Genomic DNA, 27,507 nt, shown 5'->3' on the forward strand with positions numbered 1-27,507 from the left:
CCTGGTAGGACAATAAAGTTCTCTGGAAAAGCAGAGGCAATGATAGCCTTGGTTTAGAGGCAAAAAGGGGTTTGTGGAGCACGGTAATGTTGTCTTTTCATTTGATCCTTTGTGGGTTGGACTAGCACTTTTGCCTTATACTCTTTTTGTGTTGTGGTGTTGCTTCTGTCTGAATCGCCACCGTCCAGGGCACGAATGCATTTGTTGGGAAGAGTCCATGATGAGCCACAAGATCGTGTGTAAATAAACACGCCAGCTCGCCAGCTCGCCTTGCTCGTAAATCGATCGTAAATAAGGTCGTAAAAGCATGGGAAGCTCACACTCCACCCCGCTCCTGTCAGCTCTTCAGGAGCTTCTTGGTCAGCGTGGATTTAAAATTGATAAGAAAATTCTGTTGTGTTTTCTTGATGAGTGTAACCGTTGTGCCCCGTGGTTTATAGTGTCAGGGTCACTCACTTTGAGAGCATGGGAGAAGCTGGGAAAAGATCTGGATAAGGAGACTACAGTGGGCAAGCTTAAACCAGGGACAAGGCCGCTTTGGTGTATGATCCGTGCCTGCTTGGAAGATAAAAGATGTGAAGAAGCTGTTAGGACAGGTCAGAGAATCCTTACAGAGCAACAGGAGAGTATGTCAGAAGGAGAGAAAGTTTTGAAGGAAGGAAAGAAAGGAAAAGGAGGAAAAGAGGTAAAAGAAAAGGCAGAAAAGATCAAGGAGAGGACAGACAAAGGCAGGAAAAGTAATAAAGATCAAGGAAAAAAGAAAATTTATCCCTCATTAAAGGCATTGACCTTGGAGATGTCTAGTGATTCAGAGTTTAGTGATAGTGACTTAGCTGACCTTGAGGAGGAGGTAGCTCATTATGAGAAAGAGATTGATCTTTCTGACTGGCCAAACACTTACGCTGTGCAGAAACAAGCCAAGGACTTAGATAAGAAGGCAATTATGCCAACAGCACCTCCTGCACCACCGTATAACTTTCAGGGTAAAACAATGGTGAAGCCTGCAGGAAGTACTTCTTTTTGCCCGGAAGTATGGAAAGAGTTAAGATTGAGTTTTCCAGTTTTTCTGGATGCAAACGGGCAGCGACATCACGAACCTGTTGACTTTAAGACAATAAAACAATTAGCAGAGTCAGTCAAAACCTATGGAGTCAACTCAGCTTTTGTTATCGCTCAAATTGAGGCTCTTGGCAGATACTGTCTCACCCCTGGAGACTGGGGGAGTTTAACCAGAGCCTGCCTCTCTCCGGCTATGGAACAGGTGTAGTGAAAGGAAACTTAATTTTATGGACCCCGCTCTAGTGGCGGTGTGTTGGTTGATAGCCAACGTTAATTTTTGAAGCATAGTGTTTTATCTGTGCTTGTGCTCCCAGCCCACACAGTAGGGGGGAGCGAAACTAGCTGTGGAGCTGCTGCAGTGAACATGGAGACTGCTCAGTCTCACCCAATTTTTCTGGCTCTTCAGGAGCTGTTTAAAAGAAAAAGGCTTAGGATAGAAAGAAGCACTATAGAGAGATTTCTTAGTGAGTGCGATTGCCATTGCACCTTGGCTCACTCTCTGGGAATCTCGTGGTAGACAGCTAAGAAAAGCTGGGAAAGATGTAAATTTTGCTTGGGAACAAGGAAGCTTAAAGGGACAGGCTGCATTAGAAATGCTACAGGAGGGATGATCTGAAAAGGCTGAGAGTGAGGTGGGGGAGGACTCTAAGGAAAACAAGAACAAGAAAAGAATTTCTGCTTTTAGTGGCCAGACCTTCAACTTTTGCTCACAGAAAGAGAGTGCTCATTAAGAGAAGTTCTTTCAGGGAGCCTGCCTTATCTGTTGGTTTTATTCCAAGAGAGGAGTCAGTCTCCAGCATTAAGTTATTTTTCTCGTTAGTCATCATTAACATGGAGAGTGCCTTTGATCCTATCCCCACAGCAGCCAGTTCCTGCTCCTATGGTCAAAATGCCCCAAGTTGGGGGACAGAGAAGCCCCTCAGACTACAAAACTGCCAACAGCCAAAGGTAAAAGTTAAAACAGAGAACATTCCAGGCCCAAGCCTAACCAGATGTGTTTCAAATACAGACGGCTGAGACTATCAATCAGATTGTGGAAAGAACCACAGTGGCATTGGAGATACAAGAAGAATTTAATGCCCACTTGGCATCTGGCTTTCTATTAGCTAACCAACGAATAGATTTGCTTCAAGAACAAATTGAGGCATTATATCATATGACGCAGCTGTCCTGCGTTTCCTCTCTTAGAGGCTTATGTGTTACTCCATTGCAAGCTAACTTTTCTCAGTATTCTCAACAGAGCAAAGAAATCTCAAATTATTTGAAAGGAAACTGGTCCATGAAAGCGGAACAATTATCGAGACAATTGCTGATGCAGATTGCTGTCCTTAACAACACCAGAATGGAACCCATCACGTTTGGGGATTTCACCTCGTGGATCACCAATGCTTTCTCATTTTTCAAAGAATGGGCTGGCATGTTTGCCTGGGGGGCCATTGTCCTCTTGGGATGTGGAGTATGTCTATGGCTTTTTTGCCGTTTACAACGAGAGCATGCCAGACACAAAGCGATTGTTTACCAGGCTATGGCGGCCATTGAAAGCGGTGCTTCTCCCAGTGTATGGCTGGCCTCTCTGATAGATTGAGAGTTCGCCCTAGATCATATTTTGTCACTGTCATGTGAAGTCATTGTATCCAGAGACGGGCAACTTTCCTCAGGCTCGGACCAACCTAAGACAGGAGCCCGGTGGCGATAGGGTTAATTTCCAGTGACGGGTAAGGCCGAGTTTTTAGAGAGGAACAACCTAAGACAGGAGCAATGACGTGTATTGACGTGACACCCAGATCTAGACCAGTCATAGACAGAGGTGGCCTTGCCCTATTTGAACATTCGGGCTGGTCCTATGCCCCTCTGCTCTGTTTCTCCCCTAATATTAAACACACGTATAGCCCAGGACGGTGTGTTGTACATAAGTCATCTCTAGCCATTGGGGTGCAGTCCTAACTGCAAAAGTGGTTCGCCATGGCCGAGCTGGGCACTCTGTGAGGCATGTCTGACCTCTCTCAGACCACTACCTCCACCTAATGGGTTCATTTTTAAAAAAACAAAAAAGAGGGAGATGTAGGGAACGGCTAAAGATGGCGCCAACATCCGGTGGTCGTTTGTGGTAAACACCTACAGCGCATGTGTTGGCAGACCCCCAGCACCTACAAGGCCAGGGTGATATTCATGCTAAATAGGCATTTCATACTCCACCAATCCCCAGTGGACAAATTTACAGCCACAGTCTGTTTTGTATATAAGACAAGTGCCTTTGTTGCTCGGGGTCCCCGTACTATCAATGAGGTGTTCCTGCAATAAAGGCTGATTGAGAAGGATCCAACGGTGTTGCGTCTTCCTTGCCGGTCGAGGTGGGCGCGACATGAATGAACAATCTGGAATAGCCATTCTAATATGGAAAATTGACTTTCAACCAAAAGTTATCAAAAAAAGATAAGGACACTTCATATACGTCAAAGAAAAATCTAGCAAGATGAACTCTCAAGTCTGAATATCTATGCTCCAAATGCAAGGGCACCTAAATTCATAAACAAAACCTTACTAAATCTCAAAGCACACTTTGTACCTCATCCAATAATGGTTGGAAATTTCCACACCCCACTCTCATCAATGGAAAGGTCATGGAAAAGAAACTGAACACAGACATAGAGAAACTAAAAGAACTTATGAACCCAATGGATTTAATAGATATTGATAGAAAATTAAATCCTAAAATAAAAGAATATACCTTCTTCTCAGCACCTATGGTACCTTCTCCAAAACTGGCCATATAATCAGTGACAAAACAGGCCTGAACAAGTACAAGAAAATTGAAATGATCCCATGTATCCTATCATATCACCATGGACTAAGGGTGGTTTTCAATAACAACAATAACAACAGAAAGACCACATATACATGAAAGTTTAAAAATGCTCTACTCAATGATAACTAGGTAAAGGAAGAAATAAAGAAAGAAATTAGACACTTTTAATAATTTAATGGAATGAACGCATAACATACCTAGACTTATGGGACACAATGAAAGAGGTGCTGACAGAAAAACTCATAGCTCTGAATGCCTCCAAAGTGAAACTGGAGAGAGCATATATTATCAGCCTAACAGCACAGCTAAAAGCTCTAGAACACAAAGAAGCAAATATACCCAAGAAGAGTAGAGGGAGGAAAAAATCAAACTCATGGCTAAAATCAACCAAGTAGAAACAAAGAGAACTATACAAAGAATCAACAAAACAAGGACCTGTTTCTTTGAGCAAATCAACAAGATAGACAAAGCCTTAGCCAGACTAAACCTGAGGGCAGAGAGAGTGTATCAAAGTTAACAAAATCAGAAAGGAAAAAGCAAACATAACAACAGAATCATAGGAAATTCAAGAAAGCATCAGATCCTACTACAAAAGCCTATATTCAACAAAATTGGAAAATCTGGATGAAATGGACACATTTCTAGACAGATACAAGGTACAAAAGTTAAATAAGGATCAGATAAACCATGTAAACAGTCCGATGACTCCTAAAGAAATAAAAACATTCATTAAAAGTCTCCCAACCAGTAGAAGCCCAGGACCAGAAGGATTTAATGCAGAATTCTAACAGACCTTCATAGAAGACATCATACTAATACTGTCCAAACTACTCCACAAAATAGAAACAAAAGGACTACTACCAAATTCCTTCTATGAAGTCATGACTATGCTTACACTTAAACCACACAAAGGCCCAAAAAAGAAAGAGAACTTCAGACCAATTTCCCTTATGAATATCAAGGTAAAAATATACAAATAAATTCTCATGAACTGAATCCAAAAAAAGATCAAAACCATCATCCAACATGATCAAGTAGACTTCATCCAAGGGATACAAGGATGTTTCAATATATAGAAATTCATTGATATAATCCATTGTGAAAGCAAACCCAAAGGAAAAAAACACACAATCATCTCGTTAGATGCTGTGAAAACATTTGAGAAAATTCAACACCACTTGATGTTAAAAGTCTTCAAAAATCAGGAATTCAAGGACCATATCTAAACATAGTAAAAGCAATATACGGAAAACCAGTAGCAACCATCAAACTAAACAGTGAGAAACTTGAAACAATCCCACTAAAATCAGGGAGTAGACAAGGCTGCCACTCTCTCCCTACTGATTCAATATAGTTCTTGAAATCCTGGCCAGAGCAATCAGAAAACGAAAGGAGGTCAAAGGGATACACATTGGAAAGGAAAGATTCAAACTATCACTATTTGCAGATGATATGATAGCATACTTAAATGACCCCAAAAGTTCTACCAGAAAACTACTAAGTCTGATAAACAACATTGGCAAAGTGGCAGGGTATAAAATTAACTCAAACAAATCAGTAGCCTTCTACTACTCAAAGGACAAACAAACTGAGAAAGAAATTAGGGAAATGACACCCTTCACCATAGTCACAATTAACATGATATACCTTGGTATGACTCTAACCAAGCAAGTGAAAGATCTGTATGACAAGAACTTCAAATCTCTGAAGAAAGAAATTGAAGATCTCAGAAGATGGAAAGATACCCCATGTTCATGGTTTGATAGAATTAATGTAGTAAAAATGACTATTTTTGCCAAAAGCAATCTACAGAGGCAGTGCAATCCCCATCAAAATTCTCACTCAATTCTTCATGGAGTTAGAAAGAGCAATTTGCAAATTCATTTGAAATAAGAAAAATCCCAGGATAGCAAAAATTACCACTAAACCACTGCCCAAAGATTACACATGGACAAGGCTCCAGTGGCACATGTAGCAGAGGATGTCCTCGTTGGGCACCAATAGGAGGAGAAGCCCTTAGTCCTGCCAAGGCTGGAGCCCACGCCCCAACCCAGCTGTACAGGAATGTCAGGGTGCAGAGTTTGAAAGGTAGGGTTGTTGGGGAGGGGGAACATCCTTGTAAAAGAAGGGAGGGATTGGATAATGGGATTATGGACGGGAAACTGGGAAAGGGTATAACATTTGAAATGAAAATAAAAATATCCATTAAAAAAAGTAGACATCAAATATCAAGGAATTGGGACTGTACCAAAAATAAAACAATGAAATGTATTAAATGTATAGGACCTGAAGGTCAGTGAGGAATATTGAGGCCATAATATTTATGGGAAAGAGATCTGTTACAGCAGTGTAAATCAAAAAATTATATCCTCTCAGTTTCAGAATCTGGCCATGAAACCAGTCAGCCTCCTAAAAAAAATTAAAGTAGTGCTGGCTCCAGCAGCACATATCCTAAAATTGGAACTACACAGAGAAAATTAACATGGCCCCTGCACAAGGAGAACATGCAAGTTCGTGAAGGAGTAAATATTTTTAAGGCCTTAAAGAGGAAACACAAAAACCCCTTAAAGAATTACAGGAAAACACAACCAAACATGTGAAGGAATTGAACAAAAACATCCAGGATCTAAAAATCAATATAGAAACAATAAATCACAAAGGGGACAACCCTGGAGATAGAAAACTAGGAAACAGACCAAGAGTCATAGACACAAGCATCAGCAAGAATGCAAAGATAGAACAGAGACTCTCAGGGGCAGAAGATACCATAGAAAACATTAACACAACTGTCATAGAAATTGTAAAATACAAAAAGCTCCTATTCCAAGACATCCAGAAAATCCAGAACACAATGAGATGATCAAACCTAACGATAATACGTATAGAAGAGTGCAAAGATTACCAATTTAAAGGGTCAGTAACTATCTTTAATAAAATTATAGAAGGAAACTTCCCTAACCTACAGAAAGAGATGCCCATAAAGATACAAGAAGCCTACAGAACTCCAAATAGATTGGACCAGAAAAGAAATTCCTCCCGTCACATAATAGTCAAAATACCAAATGCACCAAACAAAGAAAGACTATTAAAAGCAGTAAGAGAAAAAAATCCAATAACATATAAGGGCAGACCTATCAGAATTACACCAAACTTCTCACCAGAGACTATGAAAGCCAGAAGACCCTGGGCAGATGTCATACAGTTATGAAGGTAACACAAAAATCAGCACAGGCTACTATATCCAGCAAAACTCTCAATTAACATAGATGGAGAAACCAAGATATTTCATGACAAAAAACAAATTACACAATACCTTTCCACAAATTCGGTCCTACAAAGGATAAAAATGGAAGACTCCAACACAAGAAGGGAAACGATACCCTCACAAAAGCAAGAAAGTAATCTTCTTGCAACCGACCCAAAAGAAGACAGAAAAACAAACATAATTCCACCACTAACAACAAAAAATAACAGGAAACTGCAATCACTATTCCTTAATATGTCTTAACATCAATGGACTCAATTCCCCAATACAAGGACATAGACTAACATACTGGGTTCTTAAAGAGGACCCAGCATTTTGCTGCATACAGGAAACACACCTCAGTGACAAAGACAGACAATAAATCACCATAAAATGCTGGGAAACAATTTTCCAAGCAAATGGTCAGAAGAAACAAGCTGCAGTAGTCATTATAACATCAGGAGCCTGATTTAGTTGTCTCCTGAGAGGCTGTGCCAGAGCATGACAATTAGAAGCAAATGGTAGCAGCCAACCATTGAAAGGAGAACAGGGTCCCTGTTGGAAGAGTTACAGAAAGAATTAAAGGAGCTGAAGGGACTTGAAACCCCATAAGAGCAATACCAACCAACCAGTTCTCCCAAGGACTAAACCACTACCCAAATACTACCATGGATAGACTCATGACTCCAGCTGCATATGTAGCAGAGGATGGCCTTCTAGGGAACCAATTGAAGGAGAAGCCCTTGGACTGGCTAAAGCTGGAACCACCCTCCCCCTGCCATGTAGGTGAATCTCATGGCAGGGAGGTAGAAAGGGTTGGGTTGTTCAGTGGCAGAACACACTTATTAAAGAAGGAAGATGGGGTATGGGATATGGGCTTATGGAAGGGAAACCAGGAAAGGGGATAACATTGGAAATGTAAATGAATAAAAATATGTCCAATTAAAAAACAAAAAGAAATTCAAACATTTTCAATAAAAATACTTTTAAAAGAAAAACAAATCTTACCAGATGCCAAAAACCTGTTTGACAAAATCCAACCCCCCTTTATCACAACTCTTGGAAAAAAGGTATACAAGGGGCATATCTAAATAAAATATTGGCAACATACAGCAAGCCAATACCCCAAATCAAATTAAATGGAGAGAAATTTTGAGAATTTCCACTAAAATCAGGGACATGGCAAGGCTTTTCACTCTCCCCATATCTCTTCAAAACAGTACTAGAAATTCTAGCTCAAGCAATGAGGCAACTAAAGGAGATCAAGGGGATACAAATTAGAAAGGAAGAAGCAAAAGTATCACTATTTTCAGATGATATGATAGTGTATATAAGTGAGCTCAAAAATTCTACCAGAAAATACAGTTGATAAACATTTTTAGCTAAGTGGCTGGATACTCAATTTACTTGAAGGACTCAATAGCTCTGCTCTACAAATTCAATAAGAGAACTGAGAAAGAAGTTGTGGAAACAGAACTGTTCACAATAGCCACAAACAAAATGAAATAATTTCATTTACCTCTCACATAGCAAGTGAAAACTTGTCTGACAGGAACTTCAATATTTGCAAAAAGAAAAAACTGAGAAGATATCAGAATGGGGAAATATCTCCCTTGCTCATGTATCAGGAGGATTAACATAATAAAAAATAACCATCTTTCCAAAAAGCAATCTACATATTCAGTGCAATTTCCATCAAAATTCCAACACAAGTCTTCACATATCTTTAAAGAATAAAACCTCTACCTCATATAAAAAAAACAAAATAAATAAAAAAACACAAACAAATAAATAAAACACAAGATAGATAAAATGATCCTGAACTATAAAAGAACTTCTGGAGGCATCAATATCAATGACTTTAAACAATACTGCTGAAAAATAGTAAGGAAAACTTACTTGTACTGGTATAGAAAGAGACAGGACATTCAGCTGAATACAATGGTAGATCCAAAAATAAACCCATATATCAATGGACACTTGATTTCTTGAAAAAGAAGCTAAAACCTTATACAATGGAAAGGGGAAAATACCATAGACAAGAAGTATGTATATAAATGGTTGAGAATGAAGACAATTATAATGGGGGAAGGGTAAATGATAAAATGGGTTCACTGTGCACAATGTAAGTTTTCCATGACGCTGGTAATTTCTGCACATTTGAGATAATGATCTCTAAGTCATCAAGCAGTGGACCTAGATATATTGAATATGTGAACTTGGAATCAACAGAGACTCTCCAAGTGACTCAAATTTTAAGACTGTTAAGGGCTATTCTAGACACCTATTAATTGCCTAGTGTATGAGCTTCAACATCCCTCCCTGATGCAGTAATTGACAGAAATTACCTATGATCATTTGAAAGCAAGGGCCTCTACTGCTTCTACAACTAGATTCTACTATCAATGAGGTCCTCTTTCAGCAAATTTCAAAACTCACTAGTTTCTCACAAGTTGAACAATTTCCTTACTTTTTAAACCAAGAAAAAAGTATGTACAGATATGGATTTATTCCTTGTAACACATGATTTCGACTTAGATCCTAATTTTCTGAGCTTTCCTGTTTTGTATATTCTAAAATAATGCTTTAGCTTGGAATAATTTTTTTTCATCTTTCTCCTTACTTAACTTACATTACTTCCTAATGTATTTCCAGGATGTCTGGGTCGCTAAACTGTGCATGAACGTCTGTCTCATGTACTATACAAAGGATATTTCTTTAAAGATTTAAGGATTCGTGATGTTTATATAAATGGCCTCACACATAAAATTAAGATGAATATCTTAATAGTGAGTTTTTTCTTTAGAATTTACATTCGTAGATGTGTAAAATGTTAATATTCTATAAATGATTTAAGAATAAATCTAATTTGTTCCTTGTGGTACAGTGGAATATTCTGGCACAACAGGACAGGATAACATAATGATCTGTAGTATGTGTCAATGGGTAGCATTATTCTGAACGCTACTGGACTTTTGGTAAATTAAGGGGTATTAAGTACTTTAGATCCATGCAGAGACACATCACAGTCTGGATGGCTATACCTTAAAATGATGAAGTCATATTTTCATTTATTTTCTGGTTGACTTATCGCTCGTATTTTCTCATATTAAGGAAAGAGTGCAGACTAATTGCTGAGTCTCTGAAAGTCTCTACATATTTTCTGATTCAAGTCTTTTTAATTTAACCTAGTACTACTATGGCAGTAAGCCTGGACATTGAACAGAATCATCCCTACTTTAGTTAACACGAATCATCTCTAATACAGTGTTTCTAATTTTTCCGATGCTAAACACTCACATACAATTCAAATAATTCAAGTGTGGGCAGACTAACTTGCACTTGAATGATTTCTCAGTTCCAAGACCATCATAAGTATGTTTTCTATGATCTTAAGCGACCCCTATGACAGGGCCATTCCTGCCCCCAAAGTGGTTGATACCCACCCACTGAAAATTACTACTATAATTTATGTTACAGGATTGTAGAATATTCATGACTTCAGCATATGATACATGAGAGACACTTCCTGGGAAGATGTAACATACATTCATCTAAGGATCCCAAGTGTAAACTAAAAATAATCAAATCAAACTTGGTGAATTATTCACATTTATTTACAGGACAATGGGGAAGGAGTTGTTGACCACACAGCCCAAGGACACATAATCAGTTGTTATCCTCAAACATGAAACCAGCATTTAATAAGAATTATGAATACTGGACTGTCAAAGGAGATTTCACATCTGTAGACATATTTATAGGATCAAGAACAAGCAGTTTTGGTATCTCAGTTTGTCAAATAAAACTTTTTAAGTATAATTTGTCTGAATTTGATTCCTTGAATATACAGGATGCTGCCAGTTTTATTAGATATTTTGAGGGGTGAAGTCCATTTGAAACAGATAATTTCTGTTGCCATGAAAGTGTTACACAACACTATATTATTCTGGCTTCCCCACATGTCTTCATCTTGGAATATTTGAGGGTGGACACGTAGGAGTTCAATGAAAACTTTCCTACACTGTCATATTTTCAGAGATTTTCTCAGCATAAGTAGTTGACATTCACTAAGATTTGAACATTGAATGAAGGTTTCTGAAGTTTTCATAATCATACAAATTCGCTAGTGTGGAACCTCAATTGTTGCAAGATATACTTTCCCCACAAAAAAATTTAAAATGTTTTCCCTAACCTGAAATGAAGTCAAAGATATTTCCAAATACATTGTTATATCTTCAGATTGTAACATGTATTTTCTTAATTCTAAGAGATAGGCCAAAAGGTTCATACCTCTAATACATTTGAAAGTTTTTCTCCATTAAGTATTATCTAATCAATTTTAAGATGATATTTGTTGGTAAAGAATTGTCCCATTGGCTAAATTTATAATTTTTCTCTATGTAATCTGTCAGACATTGTAGTTAATGCATTTTTCATGTACATCACACTTGCAAGTATTATCTCATGTATGAAATCTCTGATGCCTTTCTAGCCTAACATTTGGGTAAAGCATTTGTCACATTCACTGCTTTTGTAAGGTTTCTCTCCTCTATGAATTCTCTAATGTACATGAAGACTGGATTTTTGGGTAAAGCATTTGTCATATTAACCACATTTGTATGGTTTTTTCCCCTATATGAATTCTCAGATGAATAATCAGACTCTGGGGCCAAGGTATTTTTCATAATTACTGCATGTGAAAGGTTTATCTCCTGTATGAACTCTCTGATGAATACTAAGATGGGATTGTTCACCAAAGCATTTGTAAGGTTTCTCTACTATATGAATTCTCTGATAAATTCTTGGACTAACTTCTTAGTCAAATCATTTGTCACATTCACTGCATTTTTAAGGTTTATTTCCTGTATGAATTCTCATACGGTTTTTCAGAGTACCTGTTTCAGTAAAGCATTTGCAGATTCTCTGCATTTGTAAGGCTTCTCTCCAGTATAAATTCTCTGATAAATACTAATATTAAATTTGTACATAAAGTATTTCTCACATTCACCACATTTGTAAGGTTTCTCTCCTGTATGAATTCTCTAATGAATAATGAGATAGGATTCTCCGGCAAAGAACTTGGCACATTCACCACATTTGTAAGGTTTATCTCCTGTATGAATTCTCTGATGACGCCTACGACAGGATTCTTGGGCAAAACATTTGTCACATCGACTTCATTTGTATGGTTTCTCTCCTGTATGACTTCTCTGATGAACAATAAGTTGGGATTGTTGGACAAAGGATTTGTCACATTCACTGAATTTGTAAGGTTTCTCTCCTATATGAATTCTCATATGGTTTCTCAGAGTACCTTTTTCAGTAAAGCATTTGTCACATTCACTGCATTTGTAAGGTTTCTCTCCTGTATGAATTCTCATATGGTTTCTCAGAGTGCCTTTTTCAGTAAAGCATTTCTCACATTCACTGCATTTGTAAGGTTTCTCTCCGGTATGAACTCTCTGATGAATGCTAAGATAGAATTCTTGGGCAAAGTATTTGTCACACTGACAACATTTGTAAGGTTTATCTCCCGTATGAATTCTCTGATGACGCCTAAGACAAGATTCTTGGGTAAAACGTTTGTCGCATTGACTACATTTGTAAGGTTTCTCTCCTGTGTGAATTCTCTGATGAATTCTCAGACTACCTTTGCGGCCAAAGTATTTGTCACATTCACTGCATTTGTAAGGTTTCTCTCCTGTGTGAATTCTCTGATGAATTCTCAGACTACCTTTGCGGCCAAAGCATTTGTCACATTCACTGCATTTGTAAGGTTTCTCTCCTGTATGAATTCTCATATGGCTTCTCAGAGTGAGTTTAACAGTAAAGCATTTGTCACATTCACTACATTTGTAAGGTTTTTCTCCTGTATGAATTCTCTGATGACGCCTAAGACAGGATTCTTGGATAAAATGTTTGTCACATTGACTACATTTGTAAGGTTTCTCTCCAGTATGAATTCTCTGATGAATACTACGATGAGATTGTTGGCCAAAGCATTTGTCACATTCACTGCATTTGTAAGGTTTCTCTCCTGTGTGAATTCTCTGATGAACAGTAAGATGGGATTGTTGGACAAAGCATTTGTCACATTCACTGCATTTGTAAGGTTTCTCTCCTGTGTGAATTCTCTGATGAATTCTCAGACTACCTTTGCAGCCAAAGCATTTGTCACACTCACTACATTTGTAAGGTTTCTCTCCTGTATGAATTCTCCGATGCAAATGGAGCTTCCTTGTTTTGGTAAAGCACTTCTCACATTCACTACACTGGTGAAGGTTCTTACCATTAATGTTTTGTTTCAGCATCACTTTATGTTTACAGACAAAATCCTTATCAAATTCTGTATTTTTGTGTTCTTTGTTCTCTATGTGGATTCCAGAATTTACACCAATGATAGCACATTCATTTAAAAACTGTACACAGTCTTTATATTTGTGAACTTCTCTCGTATTCCCAGCTTTATGTCTTTTCAGGTTTGAGGACCGAAGGGAGGGATCTCGGAGATGAGTTTTATAAGGTGTACTTTGGGTGGAATCTAGAGTCATTTTGCTAATTTCATCCCATTTACAAAACTTCTCTTGGATAGTCACATGCTCATGGACATTGCACTCTGTGTCTTGTTCCAAGATCTTCCCTTGTTTTCCACGTATAAGATTATTTTCTGAAAAATAAAAGTGCAATTAGGGATGACAAGGGTTACTGCACTGGGGAGAAAGAGATTCAATAATGGGTGTTTGCTGAATTATCTGGTAAACTAGACCTCCTCAAGGATTTATGCCCTCAAAATTGGTTTTACTCTTTTCATAATCATTACTTGGATCCTCAAAAGTCCCTCAATTCAGATCTATATCAACTGAAAGGAATGATAAAACACTTCAAAATATTACCGTAAAAAATGTACCTTGCAGAAGCTAAGAAAAAAAAGTCATCAATCAATATTGAATGTACATAAAGTAGATCTCTGAATAACATACCTCTAATTTTTAATTATAATTTGATTCAAAGTGACATTGTATAGTTGTGTTCAGCTGGAAATTCATGGTCATAAATGAATCTTATACACATGATGGTGTCAGCATCCAAATACTGAAGATTAAGAACATGGTGTATGAGTACTAAACTCAGAGACCACATATAAAAATGCAAAGAAATAGGCAACATTAAAATTCTCCAAACCAACAGCTCTATATCTACTTAAAACATTTTGCATTATTAAAAATCATACTTAAAGAGATTAACGTAATAATGTAATAATAATGTAATAATAAAATGACGCCAATTATTATGTGTCCAGAAATATAATTGCTACTTCTGAACATTATGTTTTTTTTAACTCAGAAACTTCCATTTAAAACTAGATAAGAGGTATTGGAAAGATCTTCGAGAATATAACACTGGTTACTCCTCCAAAGAAAGTGGAGAAATGTATAAAAAAAAAATACCATGGAAAAATTATCATGCAAAGAGGAACCTCCCTTATCCTAGTGCTTTCCAGATTATTTCAGAGAGTTTACATAAACACAATGTAGGAAAATTCAAAGTAAGATTCAGGAATTCTACAAAAAGTGCATCCTTACCCACAGACAATAGATTGTTGTACGTCTCCAAAATCACATCCATGTACAGTGCCCGCTGAGCATAAGTGAGACTTTCCAATTCCTCTAGTGTGAACTCTGGAGCCACATCCTTGAAGGTTAAGAAACCCTGTAAAAGAAAAGTACCTATTTGATACTTTACAAAATTCCTTTCCTACATTAAAAAGTAGCACTAATGAACTAGAGACACTTTGTAATACAGATAAGGACAGGAAAATATTGAGGGACAAACATTATCTCAAAGGTACATGGATATGAGCCTAAAGTTATGAAATGCCGCTCTTCCACAGACAATCCACAGAATGACTTACAATAATACTCTCATTTATGAAGGCCCTCACATTCATAAATTTATTGTGGTTTTCTGAGACCTTAGCAGCAAAAGAACAATTTTCCACCATCAACACATTTGAATTTTTTTGCGCAGTTTGGATTGTATAATATCTTTTAAAGTCCTCTATTACAAAATTGTTTGCCAGCAATCCTATGCTACTAGAAAATGGATTTTGATACTCATTTCTTTAAAATCCAATAATCTCTGCTGAAGACTTCAGGCAGGAGGAATATACAACACATATGCATAATTTCAGACAAATGTTACCAACATACATTATATAACAAAAGACATTAAATAGAAGTTGAAAATCTATATCCTAAAATAGTCATATACTTCCTTGTATTTACATCTCTCTGAGAATGAATGTTATAATCATCTCAAAAGCTGTAATCTCTTATGAAATATAACATGTTCATTTGATTTCTGGATACAATAATGTACCTATATGCAGTAGAGTTTGATAAAAAAACCAATTTTAATGTCATATCACAGATAGTTAAGTTATGATGAGGAAAAATGTCCTATCAATTCTACAATGTCCACCTTACTCCATATGGACAATAGCTCAGTCCTGTGTACATCTGGCCCTCAGGTGACTGTACTATAACATATGTATTTGACGTTATAAGGTCTAGCTAAAGTGCTAGAAATGTTCAATAAGGAAGAAGTAGAATATCAAATGGAGAATTAATGGAAGAAGCAAATGTTAGAGTTTGTTCTTTCAACAGAAAAGGAGTGCAACATCAGGAAAAATATGAAACATTCCAAGTGACACATAGAATCAAATACTTAGGAAAATTATTTTATTTAAGTATGTTCACAACCAAGGAAAAACACTAGTACAGGAAATTAAATTATTAAAAATTATAAAAAATCTGGAACAAAGCTCCCTGCTCCCAAACCCCATGGGAGAGAGAGCTAATCGTCCAGAAGTGTGGGCAATACTGAGATGGCAGGGCAGGGGAGACCGCCACTTCGGCCCACTTTTGCCCATATCCCTGGCTCATGAGGAAACTCTATAGGGCCGCTGGGAACAGGAACATAGGGGCACTCAAGCTGCAGGAACCCTGAGATCTAGACACCAGCGGGATCTGGAGGAACACAGCCAAACAGCTCCCTGCACCCAAATCTTATGGGACAGAGAGGCAGACCGTTAGAGGGATAGACACGCTTGGGAAACCAGAGGAGACTACTGTCTGCCGACCTTTCTGACTCTAGAGGAAAACACCTACAGCCACCCTGTGCACAGGGACCCCAGAGAAGGAGGGGCAGACGCTCCTGGTTACTGCCCTCATGAAGAGCTGGAAACCAGCCCTGAGGAGCGACGTCAGGCCCAAGAACAGAGGTAAGACCAACTTTTCTGCTCCAACTGACTGCCTGGTGAACTCAGGACAAATGCCCACAGAAACAGCTGAAAGCCAGTAGACAGGAACAACAACACGCCTGAAAGCAGAATACTCCGTTCCCATAACTGACTGAAAGAAAACAGGAAAACAGGTCACAACTCTCCTGACACACAGGCCTATAGAACGGTCTACCACTGTCAGAAATAGCAGAACAAGGTAACACCAGAGACAACCTGATTACGAAAGGCAACCTCAGGAACCCAAGCAACAGAAACCAAGACTACATGCATCATCGGAGCCTAATTCTTCCACCAAAGCAAACACTTAATATCCAAACGCACGAGAAAAGCAAGACCTAGATTTAAAATCACATTGGATCCTGATGATGGAGGACCACAAGAATGTCCCTTAGAGAAATGCAGGAAAACACAAATAAACAAGTAGAAACCCTTAGAGAGGAAACACAAATATTGCTGAAAAAATTAGAGGAAAACACAATCAAACAGGTGAAGGAATTAAAAATGGAAATAGAAACAATAAAGAAAGCACAAAGTGCGACACTCTGGATATAAAAAAACAAAGGAAGAGACAAGGAGCCGTAGATACAAGCATCACCAACAGAATACAAGAGATAGAAGAGCAAATCTCAGAAGCAGAAGATTCCATAGAATCATCGACACAACTGTCAAAGGTAATGTAAAACTGAACAAGTTACTGGCCCAAAACATACAGGAAATCCAACACACAATGAGAAGCTCAAACGTAAGGATAATAGGTATAGAAGAGAGTGAAGACTCCCAACTCAAAGGACCAGTAAATATCTTCAAAAAAATCAAAGAAGAAAACTTCCATAACCTAAAGAAAGAGATGCCCATAAACATAGAAGAAGCCTACAGAACTCCAAATAGATTGGAAAAGAAAAGTAAGTCCTCCCATCACATAATAGTCAAAACACCAAATGCACAAAACAAAAAAGAATATTAAAAGCAGTAAGGGTAAAAGGTCAAGTAACATATAAAGACAGACCTATCAGAATTACACCAGACTTCTCACAAGACACTTTGAAAGCCAGAAGATCCTGGACAAATGTCACACAGACGCTAAGAACAAAAATGCCAGCCCACGTTATATCCAGCAAAACTCTCGATTAACATAGATGGAAAAAAACCAAGATATTTCATGACAAAAAAAAAAAATTTACGGGGGCTAGGGATTTGGCTCAGTGGTAGAGCGCTTGCCTAGGAAGCGCAAGGCCCTGGGTTCGGTACCCAGCCCCGGAAAAAAAAAAAATTTACACAATGTCTTTCTACAAATCCAGCCCTACAAAGGAAAATAAATGGTAAAGCCTAACACAAGGAGGTAAGCTATACCCTAGAAAAAGCAAGAAATTGATCATTTTAAAACAAAACAAAGAAAAAACAAGCACACAAACATAATCTCACTTCCAAGTACGAACAGGAAGCAGCAATCATTAATCCTTAATATCTCCCAACATCAATGGATTCAATGCCCCAATAAAAAGACGCAGATTAACCAACTGAATACTAAATGAGGACCCAGCATTTTGCTGCCTAATGGAAACCCACCTCAGAGAAAAACACAAACAATACCTCAGAATAAAAGGGTGGAAAACAACTTTCCAAACAAATGGTTGGAAGAAGCAAGCTGGAGTAGCCATTCTAATTTCGAATAAAATCTATTTTCAACTAAAAGTCATCAAAAATGATAAGGATGGGAAATAACAATTTCTACATTGAGAATTTACCTCACAGTAACACAATGGACAATATGTCTCTTGGAACAAAGAGAGTCAATGTCTAAACACACTCATAATTCTTATGAGACATAAAATGACAAGAGAATTTGAATACTGAATTCTACATTTGCTCACAAAAAGAAAGACACATTCCTCCCATTACCTGTTCCTCTAAGGAGCTAATATATTTACTATTGGGATTCAAGACAGTGAATCCCTTATAATTTTATCCTTCTCCAAATTCTTCTCTTCCACATATTGCTCAGGGATATCAGACTCCAAAAATTCCATATCCACGTTCAAAAGCTTTTGTCTAGAACCGTGACCATCTCTGAAATGCAACATAGGTGACACATGGGACCTTCCTTCCACACTAATATAATAGCACACAAATCCAACAAATGTAAAAATTGGGCATCGATATAGTTTTTGAGAATCATTTACAATAGATTCTCTTTGAGATCTTCAGTCCCTGAAAATTATATGTCCTCACAGTAGAAAACTCTGTAAAAATTTAATGGTTAAATCTGAAAGACCTTAACATTAAATGTTCAATATCTCAGAAGAAAATGAAGATTATACAAAATAAGCCCTTAAGATAATATTACAACATATGGGTAATAAAACTATTAGACAGTTGGAATAAAAAGGGGATGTTTCAAAGAAACATGGACAACACACTGACCTGTAGAGTGTTTCCCTCTACTTGTGTTGTTCTTCTCCCAGATTCAAATATTGGAAGTGTTCTTGAAATTTCACAACCAGGTTTGAAAACTACAAAGATGAAATTAATACAACTTAGTTATGGATAATGCTAATCCACACAAAAGGACATCAAAAACAAAATATGAGGAATCTTGCCAACATTTCTACAGAATTGTGAGCATAGAGTCACATATTTAATGTGTAGGGAATGTGAGTATAATCTGAGGTCTACTTTAACGTCAGCAGGCACCAAGAACAAATACAGAGCACATGAATACCTGCTGTAAAACACAATTACTCAGGGTTATTACTGAAAACTTATCTCCCTGGGTCTAGAGTCAAGGACAAATGGCTAGTGGCTACCGTGATTGATGACCTAGATTGAATGGCATTTCATTAGCCATCACACTCAAGTACAATATCTGACACTTTAATGGCATTCCTGATAATTCTACCAGGCAGATACAGGATATCTATTTTCAATGTGTGTCCTGTTGTCTTGGAGTACAAAGATTCTATCTGCTAAATATGGTTTTTTGGTTTTGTTTTGTTTTGTTTTTTTCCAAAATACTAAGTTGTCAACTTTTACCATCATCTAAGAAGAATTTTAATTTTTCATGAGATAAAACTAGGGGAAGGAGCGGCGCATATCTTCGTGGTTGCTGCCGCTGCAGAGAGCCCGTGGGCAGCACCCCACGAGCGATCTTGAGCCTCAGGACCACAGGTAAGACCAACTTTTCTGCTGCAAGAAAGCTGCCTGGTGAGCTCGGGACACACGGAGGCAGAATTCCTCTAGGACTAGGCACGTCCTGTGTTTACCGGAAGTCCCACACCCGTGGATCCCGGCCTGCAGCAGCTCTCTGCTCCCAGACCCCGAGAGAGAGAGAAACAACCGCCTGGTAAGGTGGGCACTCCTGAGGCTGCAGAGCGGAAGAGACCACCAACACTGCCCACCCCTGCCCACATCCCTGGCCCAAGAGGAAACTGTATAAGGCCTCTGGGCTCCCGTGGGGGAGGGCCCAGGAGCGGCAGGACCCCTGCCTCAGACACCGCCGGAACCTGAAGGAAACAGACCGGATATACAGTTCTCTGCACCCAAATCCCGTGGGAGGGAGAGCTAAACCTTCAGAGAGGCAGACAAGCCTGGGAAACCAGAAGAGACTGCTCTCTGCACACACATCTCGGACGCCAGAGGAAAACACCAAAGGCCATCTGGAACCCTGGTGCACTGAAGCTCCCGGAAGGGGCGGCACAGGTCTTCCTGGTTGCTGCCGCCACAGAGAGCTCGTGGGCAGCACCCCGCGAGCAAACTTGAGCCTTGGGACCACAGGTAAGACCAACTTTTCTGCTGCAAGTGACCTGCCTGGTGAACTCAAGACACAGGCCCACAGGAACAGCTGAAGACCTATAGAGAGGAAAAACTACACGCCCAAAAGCAGAACACTCCGTCCCCATAACAGGCTGAAAGAAAACAGGAAAACAGGTCTACAGCACTCCTGACACACAGGCTTATAGGACAGTCTAGCCACTGTCAGAAATAGCAGAACAAAGCAACACTAGAGATAATCTGATGGCGAGAGGCAAGCGCAGGAACCCAAGCAACAGAAAACAAGACTACATGGCACCATCGGAGACCAATTCTCCCATCAAAACAAACATGGAATATCCAAACACACCAGAAAAGCAAGATCTAGTTTCAAAATCATATTTGATCATGATGCTGGAGAACTTCAAGAAAGACATGAAGAACTCCCTTAGAGAACAAGTAGAAGCCTACAGAGAGGAATCCCAAAAATCCCTGAAAGAATTCCAGGAAAACACAATCAAACAGTTGAAGGAATTAAAAATGGAAATAGAAGCAATCAAGAAAGAACACATGGAAACAACCCTGGATATAGAAAACCAAAAGAAGAGACAAGGAGCTGTAGATACAAGCTTCACCAACAGAATACAAGAGATGGAAGAGAGAATCTCAGGAGCAGAAGATTCCATAGAAATCATTGACTCAACTGTCAAAGATAATGTAAAGCGGAAAAAGCTACTGGTCCAAAACATACAGGAAATCCAGGACTCAATGAGAAGATCAAACCTAAAAATAATAGGTATAGAAGAGAGCGAAGACTCCCAGTTCAAAGGACCAGTAAATATCTTCAACAAAATCATAGAAGAAAACTTCCCTAACCTAAAAAAAGAGATACCCATAGACATACAAGAAGCCTACAGAACTCCAAATAGACTGGACCAGAAAAGAAACACCTCCCGTCACATAATTGTCAAAACACCAAACCCACAAAATAAAGAAAGAATATTAAAAGCAGTAAGGGAAAAAGGTCAAGTAACATATAAAGGGAGACCTATCAGAATCACACCAGACTTCTCGCCAGAAACTATGAAGGCCAGAAGATCCTGGACTGATGTCATACAGACCCTAAGAGAACATAAATGCCAGACCAGGTTACTGTATCCAGCAAAACTCTCAATTAACATAGATGGAGAAACCAAGATATTCCATGACAAAACCAAATTTACACAATATCTTTCTACAAATCCAGCACTACAAAGGATAATAAATGGTAAAGCCCAACATAAGGAGGCAAGCTATACCCTAGAAGAAGCAAGAAATTAATCGTCTTGGCAACAAAACAAAAAGAATGAAAGCACACAAACATAACCTCACATCCAAATATGAATATAACGGGAAGCAATAATCACTATTCCTTAATATCTCTCAACATCAATGGCCTCAACTCGCCAATAAAAAGAAATAGATTAACAAACTGGATACGCAACGAGGACCCTGCATTCTGCTGCCTACAGGAAACACACCTCAGAGACAAAGACAGACACTACCTCAGAGTGAAAGGCTGGAAAACAACTTTCCAAGCAAATGGTCAGAAGAAGCAAGCTGGATTGGCCACTCTAATATCAAATAAAATCAATTTTCAACTAAAAGTCATCAAAAGAGATAAGGAAGGACACTTCATATTCATCAAAGGAAAAATCCACCAAGATGAACTCTCAATCCTAAATATCAATGCCCCAAATAAAAGGGCACCTACATACGTAAAAGAAACCTTACTAAAGCTCAAAACACACATTGCACCTCACACAATAATAGTGGGAGATTTCAACACCCCACTCTCATCAATGGACAGATCATGGAAACAGAAATTAAACAGAGATGTCGACAGACTAAGAGAAGTCATGAGCCAAATGGACTTAACAGATATTTATAGAACATTCTATCCTAAAGCAAAAGGATATACCTTCTTCTCAGCTCCTCATGGTACTTTCTCCAAAATTGACCATATAGTTGCTCAAAAAACGGGCCTCAACAGGTACAGAAAGATAGAAATAATCCCATGCGTGCAATCGGAGCACCACGGCCTAAAACTGGTCTTCAATAACAATAAGGGAAGAATGCCCACATATACGTGGAAATTGAACAATGCTCTACTCAATGATAACCTGGTCAAGGAAGAAATAAAGAAAGAAATTAAAAACTTTTTAGAATTTAATGAAAATGAAGGTACAACATACCCAAACTTATGGGACACAATGGAAGCTGTGCTTAGAGGAAAACTCACAGCACTGAGTGCCTGCAGAAAGAAACAGGAAAGAGCATATGTCAGCAGCTTGACAGCACACCTAAAAGCTCTAAAACAAAAAGAAGCAAATACACCCAGGAGGAGTAGACGGCAGGAAATAATCAAACTCAGAGCTGAAATCAACCAAGTAGAAACAAAAAGGACCATAGAAAGAATCAACAGAACCAAAAGTTGGTTCTCTGAGAAAATCAACAAGATAGATAAACCTTTAGCCAGACTAACGAGAGGACACAGAGAGTGCGTCCAAATTAACAAAATCAGAAATGAAAAGGGAGACATAACTACAGATTCAGAGGAAATTCAAAAATCATCAGATCTTACTATAAAAACCTATATTCAACAAAACTTGAAAATCTTCAGGAAATGGACAATTTCCTAGACAGATACCAGGTATCGAAGTTAAATCAGGAACAGATAAACCAGTTAAACAACCCCATAACTCCTAAGGAAATAGAAGCAGTCATTAAAGGTCTCCCAACCAAAAAGAGCCCAGGTCCAGACGGGTTTAGTGCAGAATTCTATCAGACCTTCATAGAAGACCTCATACCAATATTATGCAAACTATTCCACAAAATTGAAACAGATGGATCACTACCGAATACCTTCTATAAAGCCACAATTACTCTTATACCTAAACCACACAGAGACACAACAAAGAAAGAGAACTTCAGACCAATTTCCCTTATGAATATCGACGCAAAAATACTCAATAAAATTCTGGCAAACCGAATTCAAGAGCACATCAAAACAATCATCCACCATGATCAAGTAGGCTTCATCCCAGGCATGCAGGGATGGTTTAATATACAGAAAACCATCAACGTGATCCAGTATATAAACAAACTGAAAGAACAGAACAACATGATCATTTCATTAGATGCTGAGAAAGCATTTGACAAAATTCAACACCCCTTCATGATAAAAGTCCTGGAAAGAATAGGAATTCAAGGCCCATACCTGAACATAGTAAAAGCCATATACAGCAAACCAGTTGCTAACATTAAACTAAATGGAGAGAAACTTGAAGCAATCCCACTAAAATCAGGGACTACACAAGGCTGCCCACACTCTCCCTACTTATTCAATATAGTTCTTGAAGTTCTAGCCAGAGCAATCAGACAACAAAAGGAGATCAAGGGGATACAGATCGGAAAAGAAGAGGTCAAAATATCACTATTTGCAGATGATATGATAGTATATTTAAGTGATCCCAAAAGTTCCACCAGAGAACTACTAAAGCTGATAAACAACTTCAGCAAAGTGGCTGGGTATAAAATTAACTCAAATAAATCAGTTGCCTTCCTCTATACAAAAGAGAAACAAGCCGAGAATGAAATTAGGGAAACGACACCCTTCATAATAGACCCAAATAATATAAAGTACCTCGGTGTGAATTTAACCAAGCAAGTAAAAGATCTGTACAATAAGAACTTCAAGACACTGAGGAAAGAAATTGAAGAAGAACTCAGAAGATGGAAAGATCTCCCATGCTCATGGATTGGCAGGATTAATATAGTAAAAATGGCCATTTTACCAAAAGCAATCTACAGATTCAATGCAATCCCCATCAAAACACCAATCCAATTCTTCAAAGAGTTAGACAGAACAATTTGCAAATTCATCTGGAATAACAAAAAACCCAGGATAGCTAAAGCTATCCTCTACAATAAAAGGACTTCAGGGGGAATCACTATCCCTGAACTCAACCAGTATTACAGAGCAATAGTGATAAAAACTGCATGGTATTGGTACAGAGACAGACAGATAGACCAATGGAATAGAATTGAAGACCCAGAAATGAACCCACACACCTATGGTCACTTGATTTTTGACAAAGGAGCCAAAACCATCCAATGGAAAAAAGATAGCATTTTCAGCAAATGGTGCTGGTTCAACTGGAGGGCAACATGTAGAAGAATGCAGATCGATCCATCCTTATCACCCTGTACAAAGCTTAAGTCCAAGTGGATCAAGGACCTCCACATCAAACCAGACACACTCAAACTAATAGAAGAAAAACTAGGGAAGCATCTGGAACACATGGGCACTGGAAAAAATTTCCTGAACAAAACACCAATGGCTTACGCTCTAAGATCAAGAATCGACAAATGGGATCTCATAAAACTGCAAAGCTTTTGTAAGGCAAAGGACACTGTGGTTAGGACAAAACGGCAACCAACAGATTGGGAAAAGATCTTTACCAATCCTACAACAGATAGAGGCCTTATATCCAAAACATACAAAGAACTCAAGAAGTTAGACCGCAGGGAAACAAATAACCCTATTAAAAAATGGGGTTCAGAGCTAAACAAAGAATTCACAGCTGAGCAATGTCGAATGGCTGAGAAACACCTAAAGAAATGTTCAACATCTTTAGTCATAAGGGAAATGTAAATCAAAACAACCCTGAGATTTCACCTCACACCAGTGAGAATGGCTAAGATCAAAAACTCAGGTGACAGCAGATGCTGGTGAGGATGTGGAGAAAGAGGAACACTCCTCCATTATTGGTGGGATTGCAGACTGGTACAACCATTCTGGAAATCAGTCTGGAGGTTCCTCAGAAAATTGGACATTGAACTGCCTGAGGATCCAGCTATACCTCTCTTGGGCATATACCCAAAAGATTCCTCAACATATAAAAGAGACACGTGCTCCACTATGTTCATCGCAGCCTTATTTATAATAGCCAGAAACTGGAAAGAACCCAGATGCCCTTCAACAGAGGAATGGATACAGAAAATGTGGTACATCTACACAATGGAATATTACTCAGCTATCAAAAACAACGAGTTTATGAAATTCGTAGGCAAATGGTTGGAACTGGAAAATATCATCCTGAGTGAGCTAACCCAATCACAGAAAGACACACATGGTATGCACTCATTGATAAGTGGCTATTAGCCCAAATGCTTGAATTACCCTAGATCCCTAGAACAAACGAAACTCAAGACGGATGATCAAAATGTCAATGCTTCACTCCTTCTTTAAATGAGGAAAAAGAATACCCTTGGCAGGGAAGGGAGAGGCAAAGATTAAAACAGAGACTGAAGGAACACCCATTCAGAGCCTGCCCCACATGTGGCCCATACATATACAGCCACCCAATTAGACAAGATGGATGAAGCAAAGAAGTGCAGACGGACAGGAGCCGGATGTAGATCGCTCCTGAGAGACACAGCCAGAATACAGCAAATACAGAGGCGAATGCCAGCAGCAAACCACTGAACTGAGAATAGGATCCCCGTTGAAGGAATCAGAGAAAGAACTGGAAGAGCTTGAAGGGGCTCGAGACCCCATATGTACAAAAATGCCAAGCAACCAGATCTTCAAGAGACTAAGCCACTACCTAAAGACTATACATGGACTGACCCTGGACTCTGACCTCATAGGTAGCAATGAATATCCTAGTAAGAGCACCAGTGGAAGGGGAAGCCCTGGGTCCTGCTAAGACTGAACCCCCAGTGAACTAGACTGTGGGGGGGAGGGTGGCAATGGGGGGAGGGTTGGGAGGGGAACACCCATAAGGAAGGGGAGGGGGGAGGGGGATGTTTGCCCAGAAACCGGGAAAGGGAATAACACTCGAAATGTATATAATACTCAAGTTAATAAAAAAAAAAAAAACTAGAAGACCCGGGTCCCAAGCAAAGGCAGGACAGGCCCTTCTGGTTGCTGCACTCATGGAGAGCTGACACCCAGCTCTGAGGAGCGACTCCAGGCCTGAGTCCAGAGGTAAGACCAACTTTTCTGCCCCAAGTGACCCGCCTAGTGGACTCAAGACACACAGAGGCAAAATTCCTCCGGGACCGGGCTCATCCGGTTTCTAGCTGGAGCCCGAGCCTCACTGATCACGGGCCACAGCTCCCTGCTCCCCAACCACGTGGGAGAGATAGCTCAGTGCCCAGACAGGTGGGCACTCCTGAGACTGCAGGGCAGAAGAGACCGCCAGTACTGCCCACCCTTGCCCACATCCCTGGCCCAAGAGGAAACTGTATAGGGCCTCTGGAAACAGGAAGATAGGAGCACTCAACGCTGCGGCCCAGACACTGCACTGCGCTGTAAGAACAACTGTTCTGCTCCAAGTGACCTGCCTGGTGGACTCAGGACACATGCCCACGGGAACACCTAAAAACCAGTATACAGGAACGACTACACGGCTAAAAGCAGAACACTGTTCTCATAACTGGCTGAAAGAGAACAGGAAAACAGGTCTACTGCACTCCTGACACACAGGCCTATAGGACGGTCTAACCACTGTCAGAAATAGCAGAACAAGGCAACACCAGAGACAACCTGATGGCAAGAGGCAAGCGTAGGAACCTAAGCAATAGAAACCAAGACTACATGGCATCATCGGAGCCCAATTCTCCCACCAAAGCAAACACTGGATGACCAAACACACCACAAAAGCAAGATGTAGATTTAAAATCACATTTGATCATGATGATGGAGGACTTCAAGAAAGACATAAAGAACTCCCTTGGAGAAATGCAGGAAAACACAAATAAACAAGCAGAAGCCTATAGAAAGAAAATGCAAAAATCCCTGAAAGAATTACAGAGAAACACAAACAGGTGAAGGAATTAAAAATGGAATTAGAAGCAATAAAGAAAGCACAAAGGGAGACAACCCTGGATATAAGAAAACCAAAGGAAGAGACAAGGAGCCGTAGATACAAGCATGGCCAACAGAATACAAGACAGAGAAGAGAGAATCTCAGGAGCAGAAGATTCCATAGAAATCATCAACACAACTGTCAAAGGTAATGTAAAACGGAAAAAGACACTGCTCCAAAACATACAGGAAATCCAGGACACAATGAGAAGATCAAACCTAAGGATAATAGGTATAGAAGAGAGTGAAGACTCACAACTCGAAGGACCAGTAAATATATTCAACAAAATCATAGAAGAAAACATCCCTAACCTAAAGAAAGAAATGCCCATAAACATACAAGAAGCCTACAGAACTCCAAATACATTGGACCAGAAAAGAAACTCCTCCCGTCATATAATAGTCAAAACACTAAATGCACAAAACAA

At 39.1% G+C, this 27,507-nt stretch overlaps 1 protein-coding gene and 1 non-coding gene across 2 annotated transcripts in view; one reads left to right on the plus strand and one right to left on the minus strand.

Moving 5' to 3' along the window:
• The first annotated feature begins 6,292 nt into the window (after positions 1 to 6,292).
• On the plus strand, positions 6,293 to 6,399 carry LOC120103200 (U6 spliceosomal RNA). Its single transcript, XR_005505294.1, has one exon. It is a non-coding gene; the product is annotated as a U6 spliceosomal RNA (small nuclear RNA).
• Positions 6,400 to 10,704: 4,305 nt separating this feature from the next.
• Positions 10,705 to 27,507, minus strand: part of Rex2l2 (reduced expression 2 like 2) — a 65,091-nt gene continuing 48,288 nt past the window's right edge. Inside the window, exons 2-4 of the mRNA XM_008764313.4 lie at positions 18,838 to 18,926; positions 14,696 to 14,822; positions 10,705 to 13,779 (exon numbers count right to left, since the gene is read on the minus strand). Of these exons, the coding sequence (XP_008762535.2) occupies positions 12,290 to 13,779; positions 14,696 to 14,738 (1,533 nt within the window). The 5' untranslated portion in view covers positions 14,739 to 14,822; positions 18,838 to 18,926 and the 3' untranslated portion in view covers positions 10,705 to 12,289. The remainder of the gene's footprint in view (positions 13,780 to 14,695; positions 14,823 to 18,837; positions 18,927 to 27,507) is intronic.

The sequence above is a fragment of the Rattus norvegicus genome, chromosome 5 (assembly GCF_036323735.1).
Source record: "Rattus norvegicus strain BN/NHsdMcwi chromosome 5, GRCr8, whole genome shotgun sequence".
Lineage (NCBI taxonomy): Eukaryota > Metazoa > Chordata > Mammalia > Rodentia > Muridae > Rattus > Rattus norvegicus.